This window comes from Malurus melanocephalus, unplaced genomic scaffold (genome assembly GCF_030028575.1).
Source record: "Malurus melanocephalus ecotype Western Australia unplaced genomic scaffold, MMel_1.1 scaffold_93, whole genome shotgun sequence".
NCBI classification, from domain to species: domain Eukaryota; kingdom Metazoa; phylum Chordata; class Aves; order Passeriformes; family Maluridae; genus Malurus; species Malurus melanocephalus.
The window spans coordinates 1814531-1837720 of record NW_026623325.1 but is presented as its reverse complement, the minus strand read 5'-3'; the positions used below and the strand labels follow the sequence as shown (position 1 = coordinate 1837720).

Sequence of the window (23190 nt, the reverse complement as noted above, 5' to 3'; positions counted from 1 at the left end):
GCTTGAAACTGGTACCACCTCACTAAATTGCGGAATTAACTATTTCAWTACTCCCAGCTTTAGCCATGTAAAACTGCATCACTGGGTATTTCAGGAGGCAGTAACAAGGATGGCTAAGCCTATGTGAAGCAATAATGATTTTCCCAAAGCTTCATTGCCCAAATCAATACAGCAACAACAAAGCTGAAAACAGATACTTTTTATTTCTGATCGTTCTCAAGGAGCTCACAAGACCTTAATGGACTTCTATAAYTTTTATAATTGTTTCAATTGTGAGTGCAGGCATTCAAACAAACAGGTATAAATAAAGGAAACTGGAACCAGTTTTCAGGGCTGTAATAAAATTTACTCTCTTCAAATGTCTTCAAATTTACTGTCTTTCCATTGCATGGATAACTCAATGAATTTTATTAGTTTAAAAACATTCAATTTGCTACCCTTTATTTGATTTATTATTTGTATCACAAAGTCACAACCCAACAGAGCTTCAAGCAGGAACACAAATCCTGTATGCTGAGATGAAGCTAAGCAAGGAAAAGCCTTCCAGACTTGCATTATCAAGGGTGTCCTTGTGTCCCATCCTACTGATAGGTCCCAATGGGCATCAACCATTCATCAGATCCCCCTGCCACCACAGAATCCCATTCCTTCCAGTTGACCCACTTCTTCAGTTTTGTGTTGYCTTCCATATCCTTTTGGTCTAAAGAGATTGCTTTAAATTGCTTTTTTAAAATGGCTTAATAATTTGGTTAAAATGCAGCCACCTCATAATCCAGATTCAGTCTAGGAAGGACTCACACAAATGACTGATCAAGAACACTGGAAAAAAGGTAGTGAGCTCTAGCATGGGAGAGCTGATGGAAAGTGGGGGAAATAAGCCTGAAAATAGTCTTTTCATCTGGCACCAAAAAAATAGTAATAATTCAATCCGTTTTTTCATAACAAGTTCTGATATCAATAGAAATCATATCAACCAAACCCAGCCTTCTTGCTGAGGATCAATTTCTAGGATCAATAGCTTTTCTATTACAAAGCTTCATATAATGCATATGTTTTACAGATATTAAATCTTAAAACTGTTCTCTTAGAAAGATGCACAGGGAAGGGAAAACAGGCCAAGGCCCAGATGCAGCAAAGCGTGTTTGGCACCCAGGCAATGAAAATGTGCCTGAGCACAACCAAGGAGCCCCAGCTCAGGCACTCCTAAGAAACCCCCTTTCAGGAATTAACCTGAAATTAAGGAGGAGGGAGGAGCTTCCCAAGGCCCATCATCACCAAAGCCTTGCCCTGAGGCTCCAGGTGCCTTTGGGACCACCTCTGCTGCTTGAGACTCTGCTCACAACCCTTTCCCAAACCAATGTGCTTCGGCACAGATGTTTCACTGCTGCTTTGTCTGGCAAGCATTCTGCTCCCAGGGCAGAGCTCTGCAGCCCACCAGGGGTGCAGATGAGCCAGCTCCAAGGAGCCCCACACACCTTACAGAAACTGCCCAGGAACCATCCCATGTGGGAGAAACAAACCCTGTGCAAATGGGGAAAGGAAGCCAACACCCCTCCACACCCGTACAAACTGGGTATTGAGCTGCAAAGACAGAGACCTCCTCAGGCCCTCCCAAACACCTAAAGGTCTGGGATTTGGAGGTTTCTTCTGAATTAAATATGTTGCAACTTTGCAGCAAGCAAACTGCTCCTGACTTCCCCTTTAACGGGCACCTCATTACCACTCAGGAAGAAGAAATCCCAGACAGAACCAGGTTTCACATGTTAAACACCTGAAAATTCACAAGGGCAATGACCATGTCCCTTTGTGTATATGACAACTTTTTTCAGAGGCATTTCTGACTATAACRTTTTTAGTTCAGAGTAGTTCAAACACAGCAATACTCCGTACTGGTTACAGGCAAAAGAAGCAAAACCTGTTCACACTAAATCCCTATCTATGGGCCATACCCTGCAACTTCCTCTTGATAATTCCTCTRTATCCTTTGCCAGCTCGAAACCACAGCCCCATTGAGCATTACCAGACCAGCAGCAACTGCAGGTTACACCCATTGCAGTATTCCCTTTGTACAGCCTCAAAAGTACAAACTATTATCAAAGGTATTCAGCTGCAGTGAAGATTATCTGTAAGTATAGATTTCATCAGTGTTTTATTTTGCCTGAGGTTTAAAATCATCTGTGTTTGTTTTAAGGCAAAAGCAGATGTTAGGGGGTATTATTATATTACTGGGCCTATGTAGGTCCATGGGGAAAGAGAAACTAATTCAAATTGTTTTCCTGCTCTCAGAAGGCAATAGGATCACATGACAAGCACTGCAGAAGAACTCCCTGCTAAAAATAGCRGCATTTTAGGAAGATATTTCAGTCCTGTCATGAATTCATTAATTATTCACTTCATCTGCATTTTTTTTAGCATCATCATAAATTTCTATCTTTGCAAGAACAGTACTTCCCCATGCCCTGAAGGAGAAACTTTAAAATAGCCTCTCTTTATCTGGCAGGTTTGATGGATCATGACAGTGCTGTGGTACACGTAACGAGCAGACACTGAATTGGGGGGTTTGCATTGTACTGCACTCCAGAGGAGTCAAATGGATTTCAAGCCACCAAATTCAATCTTCATTTTACGAACTTAACCTGTTTTAACTTTCTATTCACTTACAACACAGATATATCTCTTTTGTCCTTCTTCAAAATTCTCAGGGATYCATGTATAAACATGAGGCAAATACTTCAAAGTGAATTTGACAGAGCAATCAGGATGTGAGATCAGATAGGTAGGGACATTAACAATCACCCTTTCGAAGAAATGAAATAATTTCTTTATACATTCAAACTTTTTCCTTCTAGGAGACCTAGAAATTCTGGTTGTGGTCAGACACCACTGGAGTAAATCAGTGTTGGTGATTTTGGATTAGATCCTGTAAGTCACATGGGACATTAAAATCCCATAATATCCTTCTCCCCATGCCCTGGGAGATCCTTACAATAATATCTCATCTAGTACCATGAGAGACAGAAATCAACATCCACCAGGATAGCAATTTATGTAGAATCACAGAACCATTTAGATTGGAGAAGACCTTTAAATCATTGAGTCCAACCATTAACCTGACACTGCTGAGTCTACCCCTGAACCATGTACTGCCACAGCCCTACGYAACATTCCTACCTTACACTCACATTTGAAGTATGCATGCCATTAGCCAAGCCAGAAATGAGCATAACACAGGGGTGAGGCTGCTCCATCCTGCCAACACCACCCTTTTGTCTCACCATCTTAGGATGGGAAAGTCTTGCTGGAAACCAACTCTCCCAGTATGGAAAGGGTATGGTATTTCCTGATCACAYTTCTCCTTCTGGCTGTGGCCTTTAGAAAGTCCCTCTATGCACTTTCGAAGAGCAAGATTTAGCCCTACAATACAGCAATTTTCGCATACTTTTATTCCAGCAACTGACTTCTCTATCAATTTTCCAGTGCAAATATTTCCTTGCACCATACTTAAAGTTGCTGGACATCTTTGTTGAAAGCTGACACAAATACCAAACATACCCAACTGGAACAGCTATGGAAAGTAACCTGCATTCCTGTGAAAGGGGAGGCTGCCTGCCTTGCTCAAATCTTTTAATTCAGGGCCAAATAAGGAGGTGACCTCAAAATTATATAAATCAGATGTTGCACCACATTCCACGTTTTCTGTGAGGACTGTTCCTAGAGTATTTAACTACAAAGTGATTGATTTTCATTTTGCTATATGTCTATGCTTCACCTGTTTTTTTAACCTGTTATTTAACTCAGAATGTTCAAATAATTGAATTGTACAAGGATGCACACATCACAAWGACAAACCCCGAGACAAATTTAACTCAGAAATCTCATAATGCCTGGTCTGTGTTAGCAACCCCTTTCCCTTCCTACAATCTCCATCATCTAACAAGGGAGGAAAATATCTATGTTAACCTTTTTCCAGGCAGATTAATTAAAAATCAGATTCTAAGTTAATAAAGTACATAGTTACAGCCACCAAAACGAAAATTTTGCTAGCTTGTTTAAAATAGCTATTTGTGTGAAGCAGTTAATTGTAAATAAGTAGAAACATGTAAAAGACAGCTCAGAAATGGTTTTGTGACTCTAAAGAATGTAAGAATGTAATGTAATTTGTGCTTCTTAGTAGTTTAAAGAACAGTACAAGGTCCTGTATAAAACCCATTGATATTCTTTCTTTCTTTCTTTTAAATAACCCTATGGAACTAAAACTCTTATTTATTTTGGAAGAAGAAGAAAGCCTCTTCAGATCATCATTCCTAAAATCACAACAAATACCTTTCATGCCAAGCAAACTATTCTGTTCTATGCCATGTATAGCTTTTCTTTTTGCAAACTCCTACACTGATTCAATGGAGACAAGRAAACACCTAATCCAGAAGGCCAAAATATTAACAAGAAATATATCTGACGTAGTCAGCACTTCCTATATACCTGCTGCACGCTATCACCTTGTTAATCCACCCTGTCCTAATAAAATCACAATTAAATACACAATCTCCTAAATAATTTCATGCAAATCCCTCATTATGGCTACATGGCACTACTGAAAACTGCAAATGTACTGAAGAGAAACAAAAAAAAAAGCCCTTTTCTCCTCCAAAGCAGTTTGCTTTGCTGTTCTGCCTACSAACACACACATTTTGCATGCCATTGGCCCTTCCCCTGCTGCAATGCAAACAGTCTCTAGAACATACTATGTTCAGCTAATAATTAACACTCATCCAGAGCTGTCATAAATAAAGGTCTAGTTTAGCATTTGCTGTGGTATTGTCTGTACTCTCATGCTAAGCCTGTTAGTCTCTGGCTGGGTGAACAACCTCCAGCCTCAATGAGAAGCCAAATACCAGGGTCCAAGCAGCACCACTTTCTTTTCCAAATTAGACCACAGTGCAAGTCAAGCCCTGCACACTGTGTGTCTGACTCGGTGAGTGTCACACAGCTTCCTTTGATGAGTTTCTCCAAGCAGTGTCTTTTCAAAATGCTTTGTTTGATAACTTGACAGAACATGAAAAAAAAAAAGGGGCGGAAAAAAAAAGTCTGCCAAAAGGACTAGCTGACTGGTATTTGCGTTTGTGTCAGTACGTCTCCAAAAGGCTTTTAGACAGACAGCAGGAAACCCTGCAGGGCCAGAGGAGAGATGAGCAAACAGCCAGGCACCAATGCTGCCACTCACACACATTTCCTATTCCACAGCACGTTTAATAAGATGAGGGAAATCAGGCAAGGTGTCCTGGAAAACCACAGTTAGGCAATTTCATTCTCTTACCTGAGGTCACCTTGCACTGTCACAGAGTACATGGAGTATTCATCTTGCTTCCTTTCCCTAAACCTCTTAGTCAATTTGTATAAAGKTTTTACTATACATCAATCCCCACCTACAAAATAAAAACCAAGTGTGACTGTCCCGTGTTGCTGCCATGGGACAGTTAGGATGGTGCTCAGAGACTGGTACCTTTCACACAAAAAGCTTGCAAAGATCCCAAGACCCAGCAGAACACGATCCCAAGGGGATTGCCAGAAGCCACAACACCTACCCAGACAGAGGCGCTGTGGTGCTTCCACGTCCTGATGCAGACAAGAGAAAAGCAGAGCTTTCTCAGCARAGTAAGCAGACTCCAGTAAAATCCYAGGACACTGCCAGTACAGGAGGGATTTCAGTGCTTCACCTGTTTGCCCCATTGTTCCTGTTGTCCCACTCCTCATTCTCCACGCTATCATGAACCTTCTGTGGCAGGACCAGACTGGGATTCAGCACTCTGCTATCCCAGGGCTGTTTACAGGGCTCTTCTGACATGGGCTGCRGGAGGATGAGAGGCCAGTTAAGCCTCCATCCATTTTTGCCACTGCCAACTTCTCAGCTCTTGGTTTTACCCATATCCTCTCYTTTGAGATTTGAAGTTTGCAGCATCTGTCAAGCTTTAAGCATGCCTTCCCTGGACATGAAATCATTAAGGGACGAGCAACCCCACTGTGCCTGAGCTCTCATTTGCCAGCATTGACTGCCCATCAACAGCCATGCTCATGCTCGTAAAGCCTTGGTTTAGATCTGCTCAGCCTAGTGTGTGASATGAAAACTCATTTTCACCTAAACATTCAGGGTCCGCTCATGATGCTGTTGGAAGTCATAACAAAACTCCAGGGACAGATCTCAGGTCACATAAGTTGTCACGATGTCATYTCTCTGGAAGCTGACAAGCTTCTTTCTCCACAACAGAACAGGACCAGGACTAAGTCAACTCTTGGAAAACAAATAAACAAGCAGGTCTGCTCCCCTCCCTTCCACGCCAGAAGGACTGGGCCCACACTGTGTCATTTACTAGYCACACTTCTGACCTCTATTTTATTTTTGATTGCCTTGGCACAATAAAGAACTGCAGTCATCAATGTTATCTAAGCATCTAATTCATAACGCTTGGCTGAACCCTTCCAAGAATCAGAAAGCAAGGTGGTATGCAATCTGATACAGGAGCCAGAGCCAATTTTTAAAGAAGATGGGAGAGGAGTTCCCGTCAGCTTAAATGGAACATGGATCAGGCTTGCAATGATAAAAAGGCAACAAATATTTTAAGACACTAAAAGAACCATTTCAGGCACGCTCAGATTTACTGAAAGCTGTAACTTGACCTCCCCCAGCTCCCCACTCCACAAATTCTCTTCTATCAAAAGACAACGTGTATTTCAAACTAGGGCTGCTGTCCTACAGATACACACATTCCTTAGCCTGAATACCAGGTTTTAACTGGATAGAGATTGTTAAATAAAACATGCTTTCCTTAAACCCAACTAAGATGGAATAATGTGTTTTTTCAGTATTTTTTGCCTTGTTTTGTGGTTCTCTAAGCACAGAACACAGGTTTAAAGGAAAGATAGACCTCCTTCAGCAGAAAGTGCTGCTAAAGTGAACTAAACTCCCATGCTGAAAGGCATTGTWAAGTGGGGGTTAAAGAGTACCTAATCTGCATGAGTCTCTACATTCAKCAAGTGCCCCACAAAATGGATTTATCCATCATTAAAGAAGAACCTYATCTCTCCCCTACAAGGTGTCACCATAAAAAAAAGCAGAGTGCTCAGGACCCTTCATAAAACATTGTGTCATGGGGACCAAACACTTGCTATACATATGTAGTGACATAAATGTACATTATCAAAGTAATTCATGTTTTATTCTTTCAGCAAGATGATTTGGTCAAGGACTGACTAACAAAAGCCTGTCTATATAATACTATTAATTTTATGCAAAGCTACCTGCTAGGTACTAGCTCAGAGGACAAGGACATTACTGAYCCCGCTGTCATTCTGGATGGGGGCCATCAAACACAGCATCACAAGATACCATGGTTTGGAAAGATCCTCACTGAAATACCACATATCCACTGGAGTCTTGGAAATCAACAAGCTTGACAGAGAAATTTTTAAAACTGCAGTGCTTTGATGGGCACTACAGCAAAGGATTGGCACCCTACAATCTTCACCTAGCAGGACTAGATTGCATATTCAGTTTAAATTGTTTGAAAATGAGGCCTTTTAATTTTCCACCTTTTTTGGACAGGAAGGACCAGCATTTTAAATAGTTGGTGCTGAAGAAAAKATGTCACACTTCCCTCTTCAGACAGCAGTGCCCCCTCCATTGGCAAACACTTCTCACAGTCTCTCCAGGGATGACTTTTTGGACACTTGCCCCATTCCTTTTCCCCAGGGCAATGCTACCATAAAGTCATGGATTTAGATACACAATTTTTAGTACCTGACTTTCTGAGTAGAATAAAAAGTATTTCCTTAATATTCCTCAGAAAATCCACACATCTGTGGTGTTGCCATGCCACGACTTATGTTTTTAGTGATACAGCTGACCCAGCCTTTGGGAAAAGCTGGAGAAGTCAGGTGACTCTGCTTCTCCACAAGAGCTGTACTCCTTACGCACACATGCACACCCATGGGCCTGTCTTTGAATAGGTAAAACTTCACTCATGCAGTTAMTTTCAGCTTTGATGAAAAGTAGTTGTCATTCTGCCTGGAAAAACCCAAAAAATATATAATAACAATCTTAACAGAACTAGTGACTGAAGAGCTCAAAGACCAGGTAGTTGGAAACATGGATCTTCCAAAGAACTCAGATTTTTAAAGTTAAAAAAAATAATAATATTTCTACTTCGTTTAAACTTTACAACATTTGTATATTCTAAAATGAATCAAAAGATTTTCCTGAAGTCTTCTCCAATAAGTTTCCTGTTCTGAGTTCAGATCATACATTATAGACTTTCCTAAAAAGGCATCAACAGGMCAAAATCTCCCTTGTTATGAAAAAGGAAGATTGCACATTAAAAGACTGCCTCTAGATTGTAGACTGTCATAGGCAGGAACCCTGTCTAGATTTAGGTTTTTTAATTATGAATACAATACAGCTTGTATCTTGATTGGGATCTGCTGACACAACCATAAAACTAATTGGTGGTTTTACAGGAGCAGGTCCAATCCTGATTCCATTRAAGTCAATGGTATTTCAACCATAATAGAATCAAGTCAGAATTTCTTTTGAGTCACAGTTGCCTCTATAATTGCATTAAATCTGAAGARCAAGGTTTAGCACATTAAAGATGCACAGCCTGGGCCAGACCTCAAAAGTATGCAGCATCCACACCAGAGCACAAGTTTTACCTCAGCAGCAGCCTGTGGAACACAAATGTCAAATCTTATCTTCAAATCAAAAGTAGCAGCAGATATCTGCCATTATAAAAGGAATGAAAAAGAAAGAAAAGGGCTCTATAGAAGGGGAAATATGGATTCGCACTGTAACAAGATTTATTTCTTAAGCTTTTTGAATGCAACACAAATGAACCACATTGCTGCACATCACCAAATCAGCCTAAGCACCTTCAAACTGCAAAGCAAATCTCAACATAGTCAAAATCTCTAATGAAGTTCCCACAGGGCAGACTTTTTCTACTCTGTCTTTAAAAATGATGAATGGCAAAGTGGGAGAGAGTGCCATGCTCACATCCCACTGGCTCCTGAATMAGAAACAGAGCACATCAGATCTTTAGCTAATGCAGTGAATAATCCCCAAGCACATCTCAGTGTGTCACTGCTGATGATGCTCTTTCAGCATGTCACTTCAGCAGAGTATTCTCAGATCAACCAAAGGCACTGAACCTTTTCACACCTCTCTATCGTTACACAGCCAGCTTCAGAAATGCTCGGGACTGGAGTGCTGGGGAGCTGCACCACTGCAAAGAAAAGAATCTGAAGGTGTCCTGCTCTTGCTTGCTGGGCAGGATTTGGGTTTGTGATGCATTTATGCCATTTTAACAGCTCCTGTTCTGAAAAGCATGGTGCTCAACCCTCCTCCTATCCCACACTTTACCTGATTCCCCCACGGAGCCCTGGTGCAGGCAGCAGGACAGCTCAGGAAGCTGAAGTTTTTTCTGTGGCTTTATATCCCTAAAGTGACCTCCTGACAGGTCAGATGAGTGCCAGTGTTGGAGCATGGAAGAAAGCAGAAGGATGCAGCACAAAGAGGGAACCAGAACTGCCCTTTCTGGAAGGGGCTTTCTGCAAGATCACATTGGCTGCCTCCTGAAGCAGCACCTCTAATCCTCTGTTTTCATAAGAACACAGAATTCCAGACATCTTCAGTTAGGGGACAACAAATCATTAAACTAAGGTTTGAGTAGGATCTTGCTTAACCAAAACTTAGTTTTTTATATGTATACACATATAGACAGATATATGCATATATATGTATACAAATACATATATATATGTATACACACACACAATTCATATAGAAGATACTCTAACATAATTTTCTGTCCCATGTAGTGAGAATCCAAGATCAGCATAGAATTGCAGACCAGGGCAAGGAGATCACCCACTGAGGGTTTTCTCTCATATAAAATTATCTTCAGACCTAGTAAGCATCTGAAATGRAATCCTCTGAGGAAGATCAAAGACTTGAAGTGTAGTATCTATTTCACACTATTACTAAGTGTCCCTCTCTCTTGACATGTGTTATAGTCTGTGAATTTTGATTTAATAAAGACTGAAGCCATAGTTTGAAAGAACCATAACAGTTGCAGTTTCTCATAGAGCTTTCTCCCATATTTCCTGTGTCAAATGTATGTATTGACCTTTCAATTCTTCCTACACCAGTACCCACATCTCAAAACCCCCTTTTTTTTCTGCAGAGTCCTTCATGCCATGCTAAGCAAGTTGCAATTCCTGCTCTCATTCCCTGTGCTGGTACCTGTGAGGAACGCCATTTAACAGTACCCAGCTGAATTTCAGCAAGGCTGTCCATCCAGATTCAAAGGGGTTATCTGCAAGGGTAAAGTGGATGAGGTAACTCAAATTTATGGACTTTTCTCAGACCTGTACCCTCCACAAAGGAAATATCCATGGTCACAAATCTGTTTTCTACTGAACAGTGCAGAGAAAGCATTTATGTCTCATCTCCTGCCTCCCTGCAAAAATCCCTCTGGCCAGCTCAAAATCCCACTTCCTCACAACCTGAATCTTCCTCATTATCCAGCCTAAGCTTTCCTATGACCCATACAAACCAATTCATTCTTGTACTCTAATTGAAGGACTCTTTTCCCTCCCTGGCATTAACCCTCAGTGTATTTACAGAGGGCAAGAGTGTACCCTCTGAGTTTTCATTCTGCAGGCTAAGTGAGTCAAGATCTTTAGAGTCTATCATTTGATAGTCTTTTCATCCCTCTGGTCATATCAGTAAGCCCTTTTTGCACCTGCTTTGGTTTCAATTAATCTTCTCTACCACAGTGACCAAGTRCATTTTGCATTTAGACTGGATCCTGGTAGTGCTGTATACAGTGGCACTCACCCCACAGTTCTCCCCGTGCCTCGCATATGAACATTTTGGGCACTTTAGGTCACCAAGGCCCTTCTGTGAGGTTGYCTTCTGTGCTGGAAATACTTCCAGCTTTGCAAAAAAATTCAGTAACACATCACTACCTTTTTATGATGAGATGTTTAATGTCCCTAACAAAARCAGGGAATAAAATCAGTCCAATCACCAATCCATAAAAACCCCACTAATAGCTTCACTCCAGTCACTCCCCATTGCTGTCTTCTCTTCAGAGTTTTCACCATCTATCATACAATTCTTCTGCTAACACTTATTCTACCCACTGCAACAGTCTCTTCTGTAGGTCATACCTAACACAGACCTGCAGATCGGCACAATTTCCAACTTCTAGAAAAATTAATTCCTACCAAAAATAAAATACTAGACTTGCCTGTAACTATTTATCCTGCTTCAGTAAACTCTTCACGTGCATACATCCAGGTCCTYCTCTACTGTTTTGTTTCAAAGCGTGTTCCTATATCCCAAGCACATCCCAAGCCACACTGACAGCCCTCCAGCCAAACACAAACCACACAGCCAGAGGCGCACACACACCCGAGGCTGGAAAACACCTGCATTGCCTCGGARGCAAGCAAACACTCCCTCACCCCGGGCTTGCTCCCACCTTTGCACTACACCTTCCAGTGACCTGGGAGGGAACCAGTGGCTGAAGCCCTTTCGCTTGGCCAGGTTTCTTTTCCAGTTTCCTGCTTCGATTCCCCAGGCAGCAAAGAAACACTTGTGCCAGTGAAAGGGAGGGGATGGATTGCTGGAGGGAAGAGCTACCTCTTGCAGCAGCAGTGTTGGCTACCCCTGCTTCCTTTGTTCATCCCACAACAGGGAGCTCCCCAGCCCCATCTACCACCCAAAGGAGTCTGTCAGAAACAGGGCTAGCCCAGACAACATCCACATTGAGATATACACTCCCATCTGGATACACCATGTTGGCAAAGACTTCTGCTATATACCTGAAAAGGTATATAGCTTAAAAAGTTTTCACCTCACCAAAGTTTTAGTACATATTTCAGGGTCCAAATCAGCTTTTTTTGCAGCAATTTCCATTTTATCCCCATGCTTCTACACCTCTAAGACACAAGCTTTTCTGCAAGCTGCCCTTCTCCCATTCRCTGCAGACCCCTTGCCCAGCATTTACAGCCTGTTTGTCTCCAAATCCTTGCACACAGATTCTCCCTCTCTGGGATATGTTTCCACAGGATTTTTGCATCTCTGACAAAGTTTCACGTTTCCTTCATATTCAGGGWCACAATCACATTTTTGAACTGGGCCTCTTCAGATCTCAGAGTCTGTCCATCAAATTAACTACGGGCCTGCTTCTTGCAGTCACTGGCTTAAAGCAGATTTACCCAGGGAGACACGAGTTGTTGTCAGTGAAAGACACCATCAGGATTTTTGATCATGGCAATGCCAGGTTTTCCTGAGCAAAGCAGCTCATGCAGAAAGCCTGACCACTTTTCCAAGTCAGCTGCCATAGGAATCACCCTCTGTCTCCCCACCATTTATACCATTTACCAGAAGGCTCTTTGTTTTTGTTATTGTAAATAATAATAATAATAATAATAATAATAATAATAATAATAATAATAATAATAATAATAATAATAACAACACAAGCAGAAAGGTGTTAAACCTGGATCCACAGCCATTAACCCTCCTGGGAATCAACCACTCTCAACCTAGAAGTCTCTGCCTTCATTCAAGGAAATTGCTTTTAATTCTCCTTCCAAAAATTGCATATTGAAACTGTCCTGTTTTCAGTCTCTCCTCCACCACGGTACCTGCATGGACACTGATGAACAGATAATCCAGTTTATTATAAAAAAAATAAAATCAGTCTGGACCATATGGAATTGCTTTAGATCAGAGGTACTTAAAAGGAAAGTGTGATGGCACTGCAGGGTAATTTATTTATTTATCCAGTTCTTAGATACTGTAATAATCATATACTTGGCCCATATGCTGTTCCAACATGCACTTTCAACCTGCTTTTTTTTCTTCATGTCGTTTCCGTGCACCTTGACCTACCATTTGAAGGGCTGAACAATTCCCTTCCTTTATTTGCACAGGAACATAAAAGATATTTTTAGAATGCAGCCAAAGAAATCCTTGCCTACACCAAGCAATTTTCAGTAAACTATGACAAATTGTCCTTTTTTTGTCAGAAAAATTTCTGTTCTCTGGTCTTTGTAGTTTCATAGCCCTTCCAGGACTGTGGGGACCCAAACAAAAGCATAAAACACTGCAGGTGCAGCCCTGCTGGGACAATAAAGAGGCATATCGTCACCTCCCTGCACACTTTCTGGGGAAATATGTTTCTTCAAGGACGGTACACTCTCTCTCTCTCTTTCTCCTCCTCCACCCTCTTCCCAGTGTTTTAGGAGCAAAAGGCACATTTAGTCTCCCAGATCAAGCTTTCAGTTCACTTTCTGAAGGACATCAATTTATTACCCTGTTAAAAGYGTTCCTAAATCTCACCATGCAGCACACACCCTCTAAGTCTGAAATCCAGAGGTATGGAGCTTCCCTCCCTGGCTCCTGACCTGAGCTCTTAAGCTCTGTCCCAGCTGTTCCATGAGAAAAGGAAGCTTCTCTCTGCACTCTCCCCTGACTTCTCCTCCCAATCACTCTTTCCCACTTCCCCAGCAGCTCTGCCATCTCCACTCCTGCCCTCCTTCTCCTCTCTGCACAGCTTTCCTGGTAGTTTCTCCAGACCTTCCAATTACCAATATTCCTCCTGAGCATCCAACCTGAGCTGTCTTTTGCACCAGCCAAGAATACAAGGAGCAGTGGAGGCGTCAGCATTTCACAGAATGGTTTGTATTGGAAAGGACCTTTGAATCTCATTTAGTCAAACTGCTTGCAATGRGCAGCTTCAAGTGGAGGTGCTCTGTTGGAGCCCAGTCCAACCTGACTTTGAATGTTTCTAGCAATGGGGCATCTACAGCATCCTTTGGCAACCCCTTCCTGTGCCTCATCACACCCACCATAAAAAAATTTTTCTTTATATCTAGTCTGAGAAGTGGAATGGGGCAGGTGCATGTCCTTGGAAGATGAGTAAGGCAGGGACTGCACATGGGTGCCAATTGGTAATATTCCCAAAGGCAGCATGACAATGGGGGCAGCCCACAAAAGCATGAAGGTCGTGGGACTGATCAGAAAGACCTCCCTCCCTCACTCCATGGCATGGCCCTGAGGAACACAGCTAWGACACATTTGCTAATGCTCTTGCCAGACGCGTTGGCAAGAGCTGTTTGGCACTTGGGAAGGAAAAGGTCTTCATGTCTTATCTTAACAGCTTTTGGGTCCTATCTGTAGTTTGCATTTTTCTTCGTCTCCAGTGCCAAGCACAGAAGTTGCTGTGAAACGTGATGAGTCATAGCTGCAGGCTGMGAGGGAAAGGGAACGCAGGGACAGATGAGACAGGAGGGAAAGCTGCTGTCACTAACCAGCCTCCGAGTCACTGCYTGGGAGCTACCGCTGATTTCTCTGCAGTACTGTGTGCATGGATCTTCAGCTTTCCCTGGCTAAATCCTCGGCATGAGGAGGAAATCAAGAACAGCTACATAATGTTACATGTCTGCCTGAAAGCAGCATGAGAGTCAGTGTTCTCTTCTGCCCGGAAAATGCAGTAGGAACTGGTCCCTGTGACAGTGGCAAGTTGGAAAGAGTTTATCAGGCAGCTAACTGATGAAGAAAGCAGAATTTTGAGAAGGCCAAGAGGAACATATCTGGATTAAGGTATGCTGAAACAGTCTTTACTGTTGTCTTTCATGAAAACTGGCAGAGATCACCCACCCTGGCTGCTCGCTTTGCCATATGTCCCATCTCCAGTGGCACCACAAATATGCTGGGAAAAATCTTCCTGTGTCAAATCTTTCAAACACAAATATAGAAGGATTGAAGTCTTTCAGGCTTGATTTGATTCAAGTCTAATGTATTTTTCGTGCAGTCATTTGAATATAAATATGATAGCATTAGACACAGGGCATTTATTCCAATGGTGTCKAGTACTGAATGCCTCACAAGCTGTGAATCCAAGCACCTGCTTAAATCCACRATGCTGATGTAGAGCAAGACCAAGTATATCTTAGGCTGCTATTCAGCTGTGTGTGGGAAAAGGTTCTGCCACCTTAGAAAACACAGCTACAGTGTCATAAGTGTATCTACTCCACGACAAAGCTGATGCTATTCACAGCCCTTGGGGAGGAAACCAAGACAGAGTGATACACCTCCCAGAACAGCAGCATGAGGACACAACTTATTGGTGGTACAGAGCAGTTCATCTAAAGAGATTGCTCTGCTTCAACTGAGGTGAAATCAGGTGAAAAACAGATTAAAGTTAAACACTCTACCACGTATCAGTCTATAATCTCACTTAAACTCATCCTCTACTTCACCAAAGAGGTAATTCTGTGCTGGAATGTGCCTTGCTTCTGGTTCAAGCTGCAACATTTATTCCCATCAAAGAAYTTCATTTTCAATTACTGGCATTTTTTGACCAAAACCAAAAGCAAAACACTGTCACTTAAAAATGTCCGGYCAATTCTACACAAAAATCTGCTGTGAGGCCTGCTTATCTCAGTGTTTCTAAGAGAGCTGACAGTTGCTGAAATATAGGCACTAGGATTGCTAGTGTTGACAAGGCTTTAAAGCATCATCACACTGAGTAGCCATTAGAGGTTATATTTCATTGGAAGTAATGTAATTCAATTACCATCACTCTTTAGTATGTCCCATCTCTGGAGGCTGACAATAAGCYATATTATCCATCAGATTTTAACCTGAACTTTGCATTCTAGCCTCATAGATTGCCAGTTCTCTGTCATGAATGTCTTCATATCTTTAATGACATTTCTTAGGAAAAAGAGGTTATCCAATTATACTGTACATCCATTTGCCCGCTTGTCTCTCCTTCCTTAGCTTGTCATCCAGTTTCAATCAGGGGGCAAAGGTCTTCAAGAAAATTAAGTTCCTATCAGTTTTGCAACTARTCAGAGGCAGGGTAAAGAAGAGAAATAATTTGCACTTCCCACTTGGGAGTGGTGAGCTATGTAATCCCTGCAAATTGACAATCTGGTGAACATTGACAGCTAATRTTGTCTCTTTCTCCATACAAGAAACACAAAAGGCTGAGGAATTTGTGCCACTGCAGAGACAGAAGGTCAGAGAGACCTATGTCTTGTTCTATGAGTCACAATCCCTTAGGAAAGCAGGCTCCTTTAGAACTGCTGTTCATRGAACAACTATTTTATAAATGCAGTGAGTTTAGTAATTTACAAAGAATTTCTTGTGCATATTTCTTCAGCAAAAAATGTCTTSAGTAATTCACTCTGACACTCAAACGTATTTGCAAATACAAAACATAAATTGCATARAAAAGTGACGTAACATTTGTTTTCCCAAGTCTACGCATTTAAGCTCTATCAGTAACCACATTTCCTTTCTCAGAATATCTGAAATGCAGAGCAACTGATTCACCRTGTTCATATGTTTCAACAATTACTCTTACTGATGATTATCAACATTACTGATTCATATTACTGTTGTTGTTCTGCCTTTTTGCTGCCTCACTGAACCTGATGCACTCGTGTACTTTGTTAGTTCTTTATCACATTCATCGGCAGCGCGAGGATTGTGACTTATGACAGCTCACTCCTCACAGGCAATTTTCTCACATCTGTCATTGCATCCATTCCTTTTTTCACTTTCTCTCCATCCTTCCAAACTTTACCTTCTCCATATTGACATTTATGCTAAATCCCTTTTATTGGCCTTTCCCACTCACTAGCTCTCACCATCTCGGCATCTCCCCTTCTCCCATGTCCACACATTCTCCATACCAGCCTTGCCCCTCGTTCTACCCCCTCTTATTCTGCCTTCCACACACACTCTCATTATCTGTTTCTTCACCTAGCTTGSTCTTTGCTATGATCCACTTCCTCTCTCACACACACAAATTTTTACTAGAAAATGATCAGTGAACCTGGACAGCCTTATAAAAACACTTCCACTGGACCTTCCTGCTTTGCTTCCTCACATTCCTACATGGATAACATACATGGAAGCTGGACTTGCCTCTCACCCCTGTCTTCACCTGCCCACTTACCACCATCGTCTCATGTTTTCTCCTACTCTCACTGCCATCCCTGCCTTTTTCCCTGCTGCTGCTCCCCCGTGACACCAGTATCTTCAACTACATTCAAAGCCCTTCTCTATCACCTTAACTTCTTTTTGAGTATTTCTCTGCAACATTTACACTCTAAAATTGACCATTGTCACCTTCTCCTCTGCTTCTAATGAACCCCAATGAATGCACAACTTCGCTTCAGGCATTTGCTTACCCTTCATACCTACTATTCTCCTCCTCAAGTACAACTGCTTCTCTARTCCTTGTAAACTTTGAAGACTGATATTTTACTGCTAGAAGAGGTTGCCTTCTAAAATCTGGGGACTCATCTGCCAAATTTCAGATGCACCTGCCCACAAACTACCCAGGGTATGAACACCATTGTACATCAGACAGATATTCCCAGGTAAGACCATCATCATACGGACACACACATGCACATGCACAGGCACACACACACACACACACACACACACACACACACACGCGCACACTCTCTCTTCTCAGCTAGAAGACAGCTCATGTTGCCAAGAGCAGTCACCCATCAGCTGCAGGTAGGCTGGCAGACTCCCACAGCTGAAATACCAAGTTTTACTCCTCCCTCACACCCGTTACTCACTCCTGCTGCCATCCCTCAGRGAGCACCAGTGAAACTTTCAGGACAAGACCACCAAGCCTCTTGCCCTCATTCCTATACTTTTTATAACTTTTGTCACACTCCTGTTTCTCATTTTCTCATCCACATATGCCACCCTTTCCCTTTCCCTCCCCCTCCACCTTATTTTGTCAATTCCTAGAAAGCTCCCTGCCTACACACAAAARGAAGCCACTTTGTCTTGATTTAGGTTTCTACTGACAGGAGACATTTACAAATCTTATAGTAAGTCCTTTAGTCTTCAGTGACCAGCTCTGACCATCAGTCTCTATTTTTTGTATCTAAACTGCCATTTATCTGCATTATTACTCATTCCTGATTTTGTCACCTTTTCCCTCTCCCACATTCATTATGTCACCCACAGGGTCTTGTTTTGAATTAGACTGCAAGATATTTAGAGCAGAAASAGTGCTCACACAGCACACACAAGTAGAGCAATGGGAGCTTGTAGGAGCTAGTGAGAGTTTCCCCCACAGAATGTAAGGATCATAACTGCCCAAGGTTAGCAGGAACTTACCGAGCCGTACAGTTCCCCTTTCTCATTCATTCCAAGGTAAAGTCCACTGTCGACTCCTCGGATGCTGACCAAGCCCACTGCTATACTGATAAATTCCAGTATACCTAGGAAATGAAGGAAAAAACAATGTACAAATTGTTTCCGTCCATTTTTTCCCCAGATGTGACTGATCCCTGAGTGCCAAGCAGCTATTTTCAAGACTTTTTTTTTCCCATTTTCTGAGTTGTTTGAAGGAAGATGAGGAAAAAGTATACAATACTTAAAGTACTTTGGGTCTTTGTTAAAATGATGCTTTGCAGACAGCATTAACATRTCAAATGAAAAGATTGCTCTCAATCTTTCCCATCATTCCCAAACACATATCTTAAGCTCAGTTATAATGATTTGCATAACAGATAATACATTCAAAGAAAAAAATGGTTTTAGATTGCAAAAATTAGCAGAAGTGAGGAACCTATGAAGCTTGTTCTGCAAAATAAATTCTGAAAAATACATTTTAAACAGAATTGTGAAATAAAACAATGTTACGCATGGAACCAAAAGATCTACTTTTAGACATCAATGAATCAGGAATACAGGGAAAGGGTTACTCACAGTAAGATCTTCCAGAGGCTTGAGAAATGAAAATCCTTAATATAGTCCAGTGTCATGCATTTCTGTTTAGATAGTAACCATTCTCTCTGATGTGTTATTATTTACTGATCTAAAATTCAGACATTAAAACATCCTACACTTAAGTTTAATAGCATGTGTATGATTAGGTTTTCCCATGCATGTAACAGCAAGCTTACACAGACATTTGTGTTCTTAGAAATAAGAATATTTTGCAGAGAAACACTGTTTCTGCAATTCTCCAATGTTCAGCCTCCACATGCACARTACTGCAAGTATCTGTATCGAGTATCAGCTCATCTGTTTCTGAGGGTTTGGGGATTTTCTGGCAGCTTTCACTGAGAATTGTTTGCCTCTTCAATGAGGATGCTACCAGCCAAACCTGGCATAAACCTAGGGGTCCTGTGTAAAAAAAAATGGAAATTGCTTCCTACATGAAAGGGCTCATAAAGATTGTAATTATCTTACAGGAAATTATCCAGCAACATTCAGAAACATGCCACTATGTTACGTTACTTTCTGAGTCTCAAAATGAAGTGTCCTGCAGGGAGTAGCATTTTCAAGATATTATGTGAAGTTTCCTGTCTAAGCACACTGTGTAACTATTTTTTAAATCTTATTGGAAACTACATGGACATGAAATAATGATTTAACAGTATAGTGTGTGTTGAGCCTAACGTGGCCAATAAAAAAGCACTTTCTTGACTGTTTTTAACAATTAATTTGGCATCTCCACAAAATAGTCGTGTATTAACCTATAGCAAGCATGAATTACATAGACCTGACATAGCACAAGTTGAAGCCAGCAGGGAAAATTTATAACCAAGCTAATGTGGAGATGAAAAGTATTCCCTGTAAGGGACTATTGATCATTATCTTATATATTATTCAGCACTACAAACACCACAGTATTATTGTTTTGATAACCCTTTTTTAAGGCCTGGGCACTTTAAATTATTCTCTACATATGCACAAATAAAAAATACTGGGAGGAAATATTTAGCAATTATGGATTCTTTAAGTAATATAAAGTGGCAGCATGCCGTTTATCTGGTACATGTAGTATCTCAGATACAAATGATCCATTGAAACAATTTTAAAATTCCCATTATATCTAGACATTCAATACTTTCAGATTTCTTACTAAGGCTTTTTCTCCAAAGCTTTTAACAAAACATCATATTACTTGATACGTTACCAAGCAATTTTAACTGAGGTTAAATCTTGCATTAAGTGTGTATTAAACATTACTACAGCTAAGTTAGTGAGTCTGGCATCCTTCATATCAGTCCAAATGTAGTCTTTAATTCCTGTCATCATTTCAAACATTTGGATGCCTGCTGCTTAGTGCATCAAAAGAACAAAAAAGCACTGTCACATCGTATTGCAAGTGAAGAAAATTAATTTAAGGTACTTGGCAAAGAACATCCACATATTTGAGATCAGAATAGAGCCTTCTTCATTTTAAATACTCAAGCCTACTCACATCAAGTTTTCTGTGCCATATTAAGTCCTTCAAGAGATTATCTGGGGTAAGCATACCGTCTTACAGAAGTCTTGTCAGTTTAAGGATTGCATGATTTGTCCCGCTGTTCCTCGAATATTTTCACTGCCTAGTTTTATAATATACAGATAGTACTTAGGACTTGAACTAGATATTAAAATAGATAATCCTCTTCAAAATGAGGCTGTATCAAATGAAAATCAGGACAACTTTGAAAGCTAGGGCCCTATTTATAGCTAAAAATGTGAAAGGAAAGAGAAGTAGAGAGGAAATAACTGTCTCAGTGCACGGGGTGCTGAATTTCTTCTCACTGAGAATTTTCTTTAATGAAACAACTTTAATGCAAAGATCCATTCCTTCACAAGGATAGGAAGAAAGTTTGGGGAAAGCTATTTATTCCTTACATGTCCACATCAGCTCTTCACACACTTTCTTCTACATGATCCAACACAGACTATGCTGAATGGTGCAAGACACCAGCCTGACATAAAGGCTGGTTCTGCTCTCCTTTCCTAAAGGTGAGAGGAGGTGTGTCATTCACAAAAGTGAAATTTCAATATTCATCTATGTTAACTCTGGTGAAGAGCAGGCCTCCAGAAGTATTTCCTTTGGCTTTCAGGCAATGAACACCCCTGACACTACACGGTTTTATGCTGCTGTTGGTTTGTCCTTTGCCCATTATTGTCTCTGGCTACACGTTGGCTTTCTTTGTATCAATAGCCTGAAGCAGTTTAGCTCTCCCTCAGCACCCTAACACCCACCATCGATGAGAAGGAAGACGGTGAACAACTATCKCTGCCAGCCGCTTCTTTGTATGGCGCTCAGGGGAAGGGAAGCGCAGGGGAAGCGGTGATGGACCCGCCGGACCGTGCTCTCCAAGGGACATCGCCCACTCCGCGGAGAGCAGCGGGGCGAGGGAAGCGGAGCCCTTCGTGGCTAAGAAGCCTCCGGGAGGTCAGCCCAGCGATGGAACGAGGGAAGGGGCTTCCCCGGCTCCCCCTGTCCCCGGGGCCTCGCTCGCTGCTTGCCGCCCGGCCGGCCGAGGCTGCGGTGCGGGGCTGCGCGGAGAGACGCGGGGCCGAGCGCTCCGCCAGGATGCGTCCCGCCTGTCGCAGCTGTCACCACTCCGTCCGCTCCCCCACATGATGCCAATTAAAAGACGGGAGCGCAGACAGACACGGCACCCCCAAGGCAGCAGGGCCCTTCTTCAGTTTCAGGCTCTTGCAGCGCCCTTGCCCGCCCCCCCTCATCCCCTCCCCTCTGCAACGCTCAATAGCAAGGGAGACTGTCGGGGCTGCTCGGCGCCTTTCCCTCCCCCTAAAACCTGGCCCACGATTCTCAGTCCCGGGGGCCAGAGCCTTCCCCGCATGCATCACCTTCCCCCCGCCCCTCCCCGGTCTGCTGGCTCTCCCCAGAGACAGCAGGGGCGGGGGGCAGGCCCGCCCACCGCATCCAGCAGCAGAGGGGCGGGCAGCCGCAGGGACCCCCCGTCCGCAGCCGCCCCCGCGCCCTCCCGGCGCTGAGCCCGCCTCGCCAGCCCAGCGCCGGAGCAGGCAGGGCGGGCCGGAGAGGCGGGAGGGCGGGCGGCTGCGCGCCTCCCGCAGATGATGAACGCAGCGGTTCCTTGTAGCAGCAGGTCCCGGGGAGCGGAGGTCACCTGCTGACAAGCTTTTTTTTTTTTTCCTTTTCCTGCATGCTCCTATTTTTTAATGCTGTGCATGCAGTACTTGTGCTGACGCACAGAGACACGCCTCTCCACTGTTACAGGGTTCCTGAATTTACAATGACTCTACTGTCTAGCCAATGCCCTAGACTAAAGGAGACTGCATCAAAAAATTTCTTTTGTGACCCAGGAGAGATAAGGCTTTGATCACCTGAGATCACATTACAGGGGAGACCGAGCCGGGTTCTCCCGGKGAGCTTTTGTTTTAGAGATGGACATCTTGCTGCAGGAATTGCGAAATGCCCGGGCTCCCAGAACCGGGCGAGTATAGACACACAATATGGCTCGGTTTATTGTACGCAATAGGCACACATCCAACATAGCATCACAAAAGAATTATCTGATGTCTCTCCAGAGTTGTGTGCGGGGAGGGGGATTCCCACAGGGCAGAGCCCAGAGAGGAGTTTACGCGCAGCCCCCGGGGGTTTTCTCTTTGTCCTCCTTATTCCTGGCGAAAAACTTCCTTCTGACGTGTACCCSCACATCCACACGCGCGCGCGCAGGTTTCCCGCACAGGCTCGGAGGAGACCATGTGAGCCCGCTCTCCCCAGGGCAGCTCCCGAGTTAGGATGCAGACGTCCTCAGGATCATCAGAAGACTTTCCAATCACCAAAACTTAAATAGCATCTGCTATTCTATGACCTTCCGGCAAACACAACAGCAATGTCACGGCACCGATACAAAAGTACCGAAATCTCCTTCCCGCCGCTAAAGAACCCGGGAGCCCCAACGCATCTCATGGGTTCGCCTTGCTCGGTCTTCTCAATCCCGGAGCGAGCAGGGGCATCACCGCGCTCGGAGAAGAGAGTTAGCACCGAGGCGCGTCCTGGTGGGGGGAAAAGGGAGATCAAACCGACAAGGACAAAAAAAAAAAAAAATCAATCTATTTAAAGCCAAGGCGCTGCAAGGGGTGGAAGAGCTGCCCCTCGGAATTGTCAGCTTCCTACAACTGCGGCTAGAAAGACATTTTTAAAAATAGACGCCACGAAAATGTGGTCACCGCCGCCTTGYGAAGGGAACAGCTGGCGGCCCTCCTCCGGGGGCGGCGGGGCCTCGCGGGCCGCCAGCCCCCCGCCGCCCCGGCTGCCGGTGCGCGCAGCGCCCTACACCTGCTGCGGCCCC

General features: G+C 43.1%; 1 protein-coding gene across 1 annotated transcript in view; it reads right to left on the bottom strand.

Moving 5' to 3' along the window:
- The window catches only part of FGF9 (fibroblast growth factor 9), a 29560-nt gene that overhangs the window by 3451 nt on the left and 2919 nt on the right, over positions 1-23190 (bottom strand). The window contains exon 2 of the mRNA XM_057368529.1: positions 18230-18333. Within this exon, the coding sequence (XP_057224512.1) occupies positions 18230-18333 (104 nt within the window). The remainder of the gene's footprint in view (positions 1-18229; positions 18334-23190) is intronic.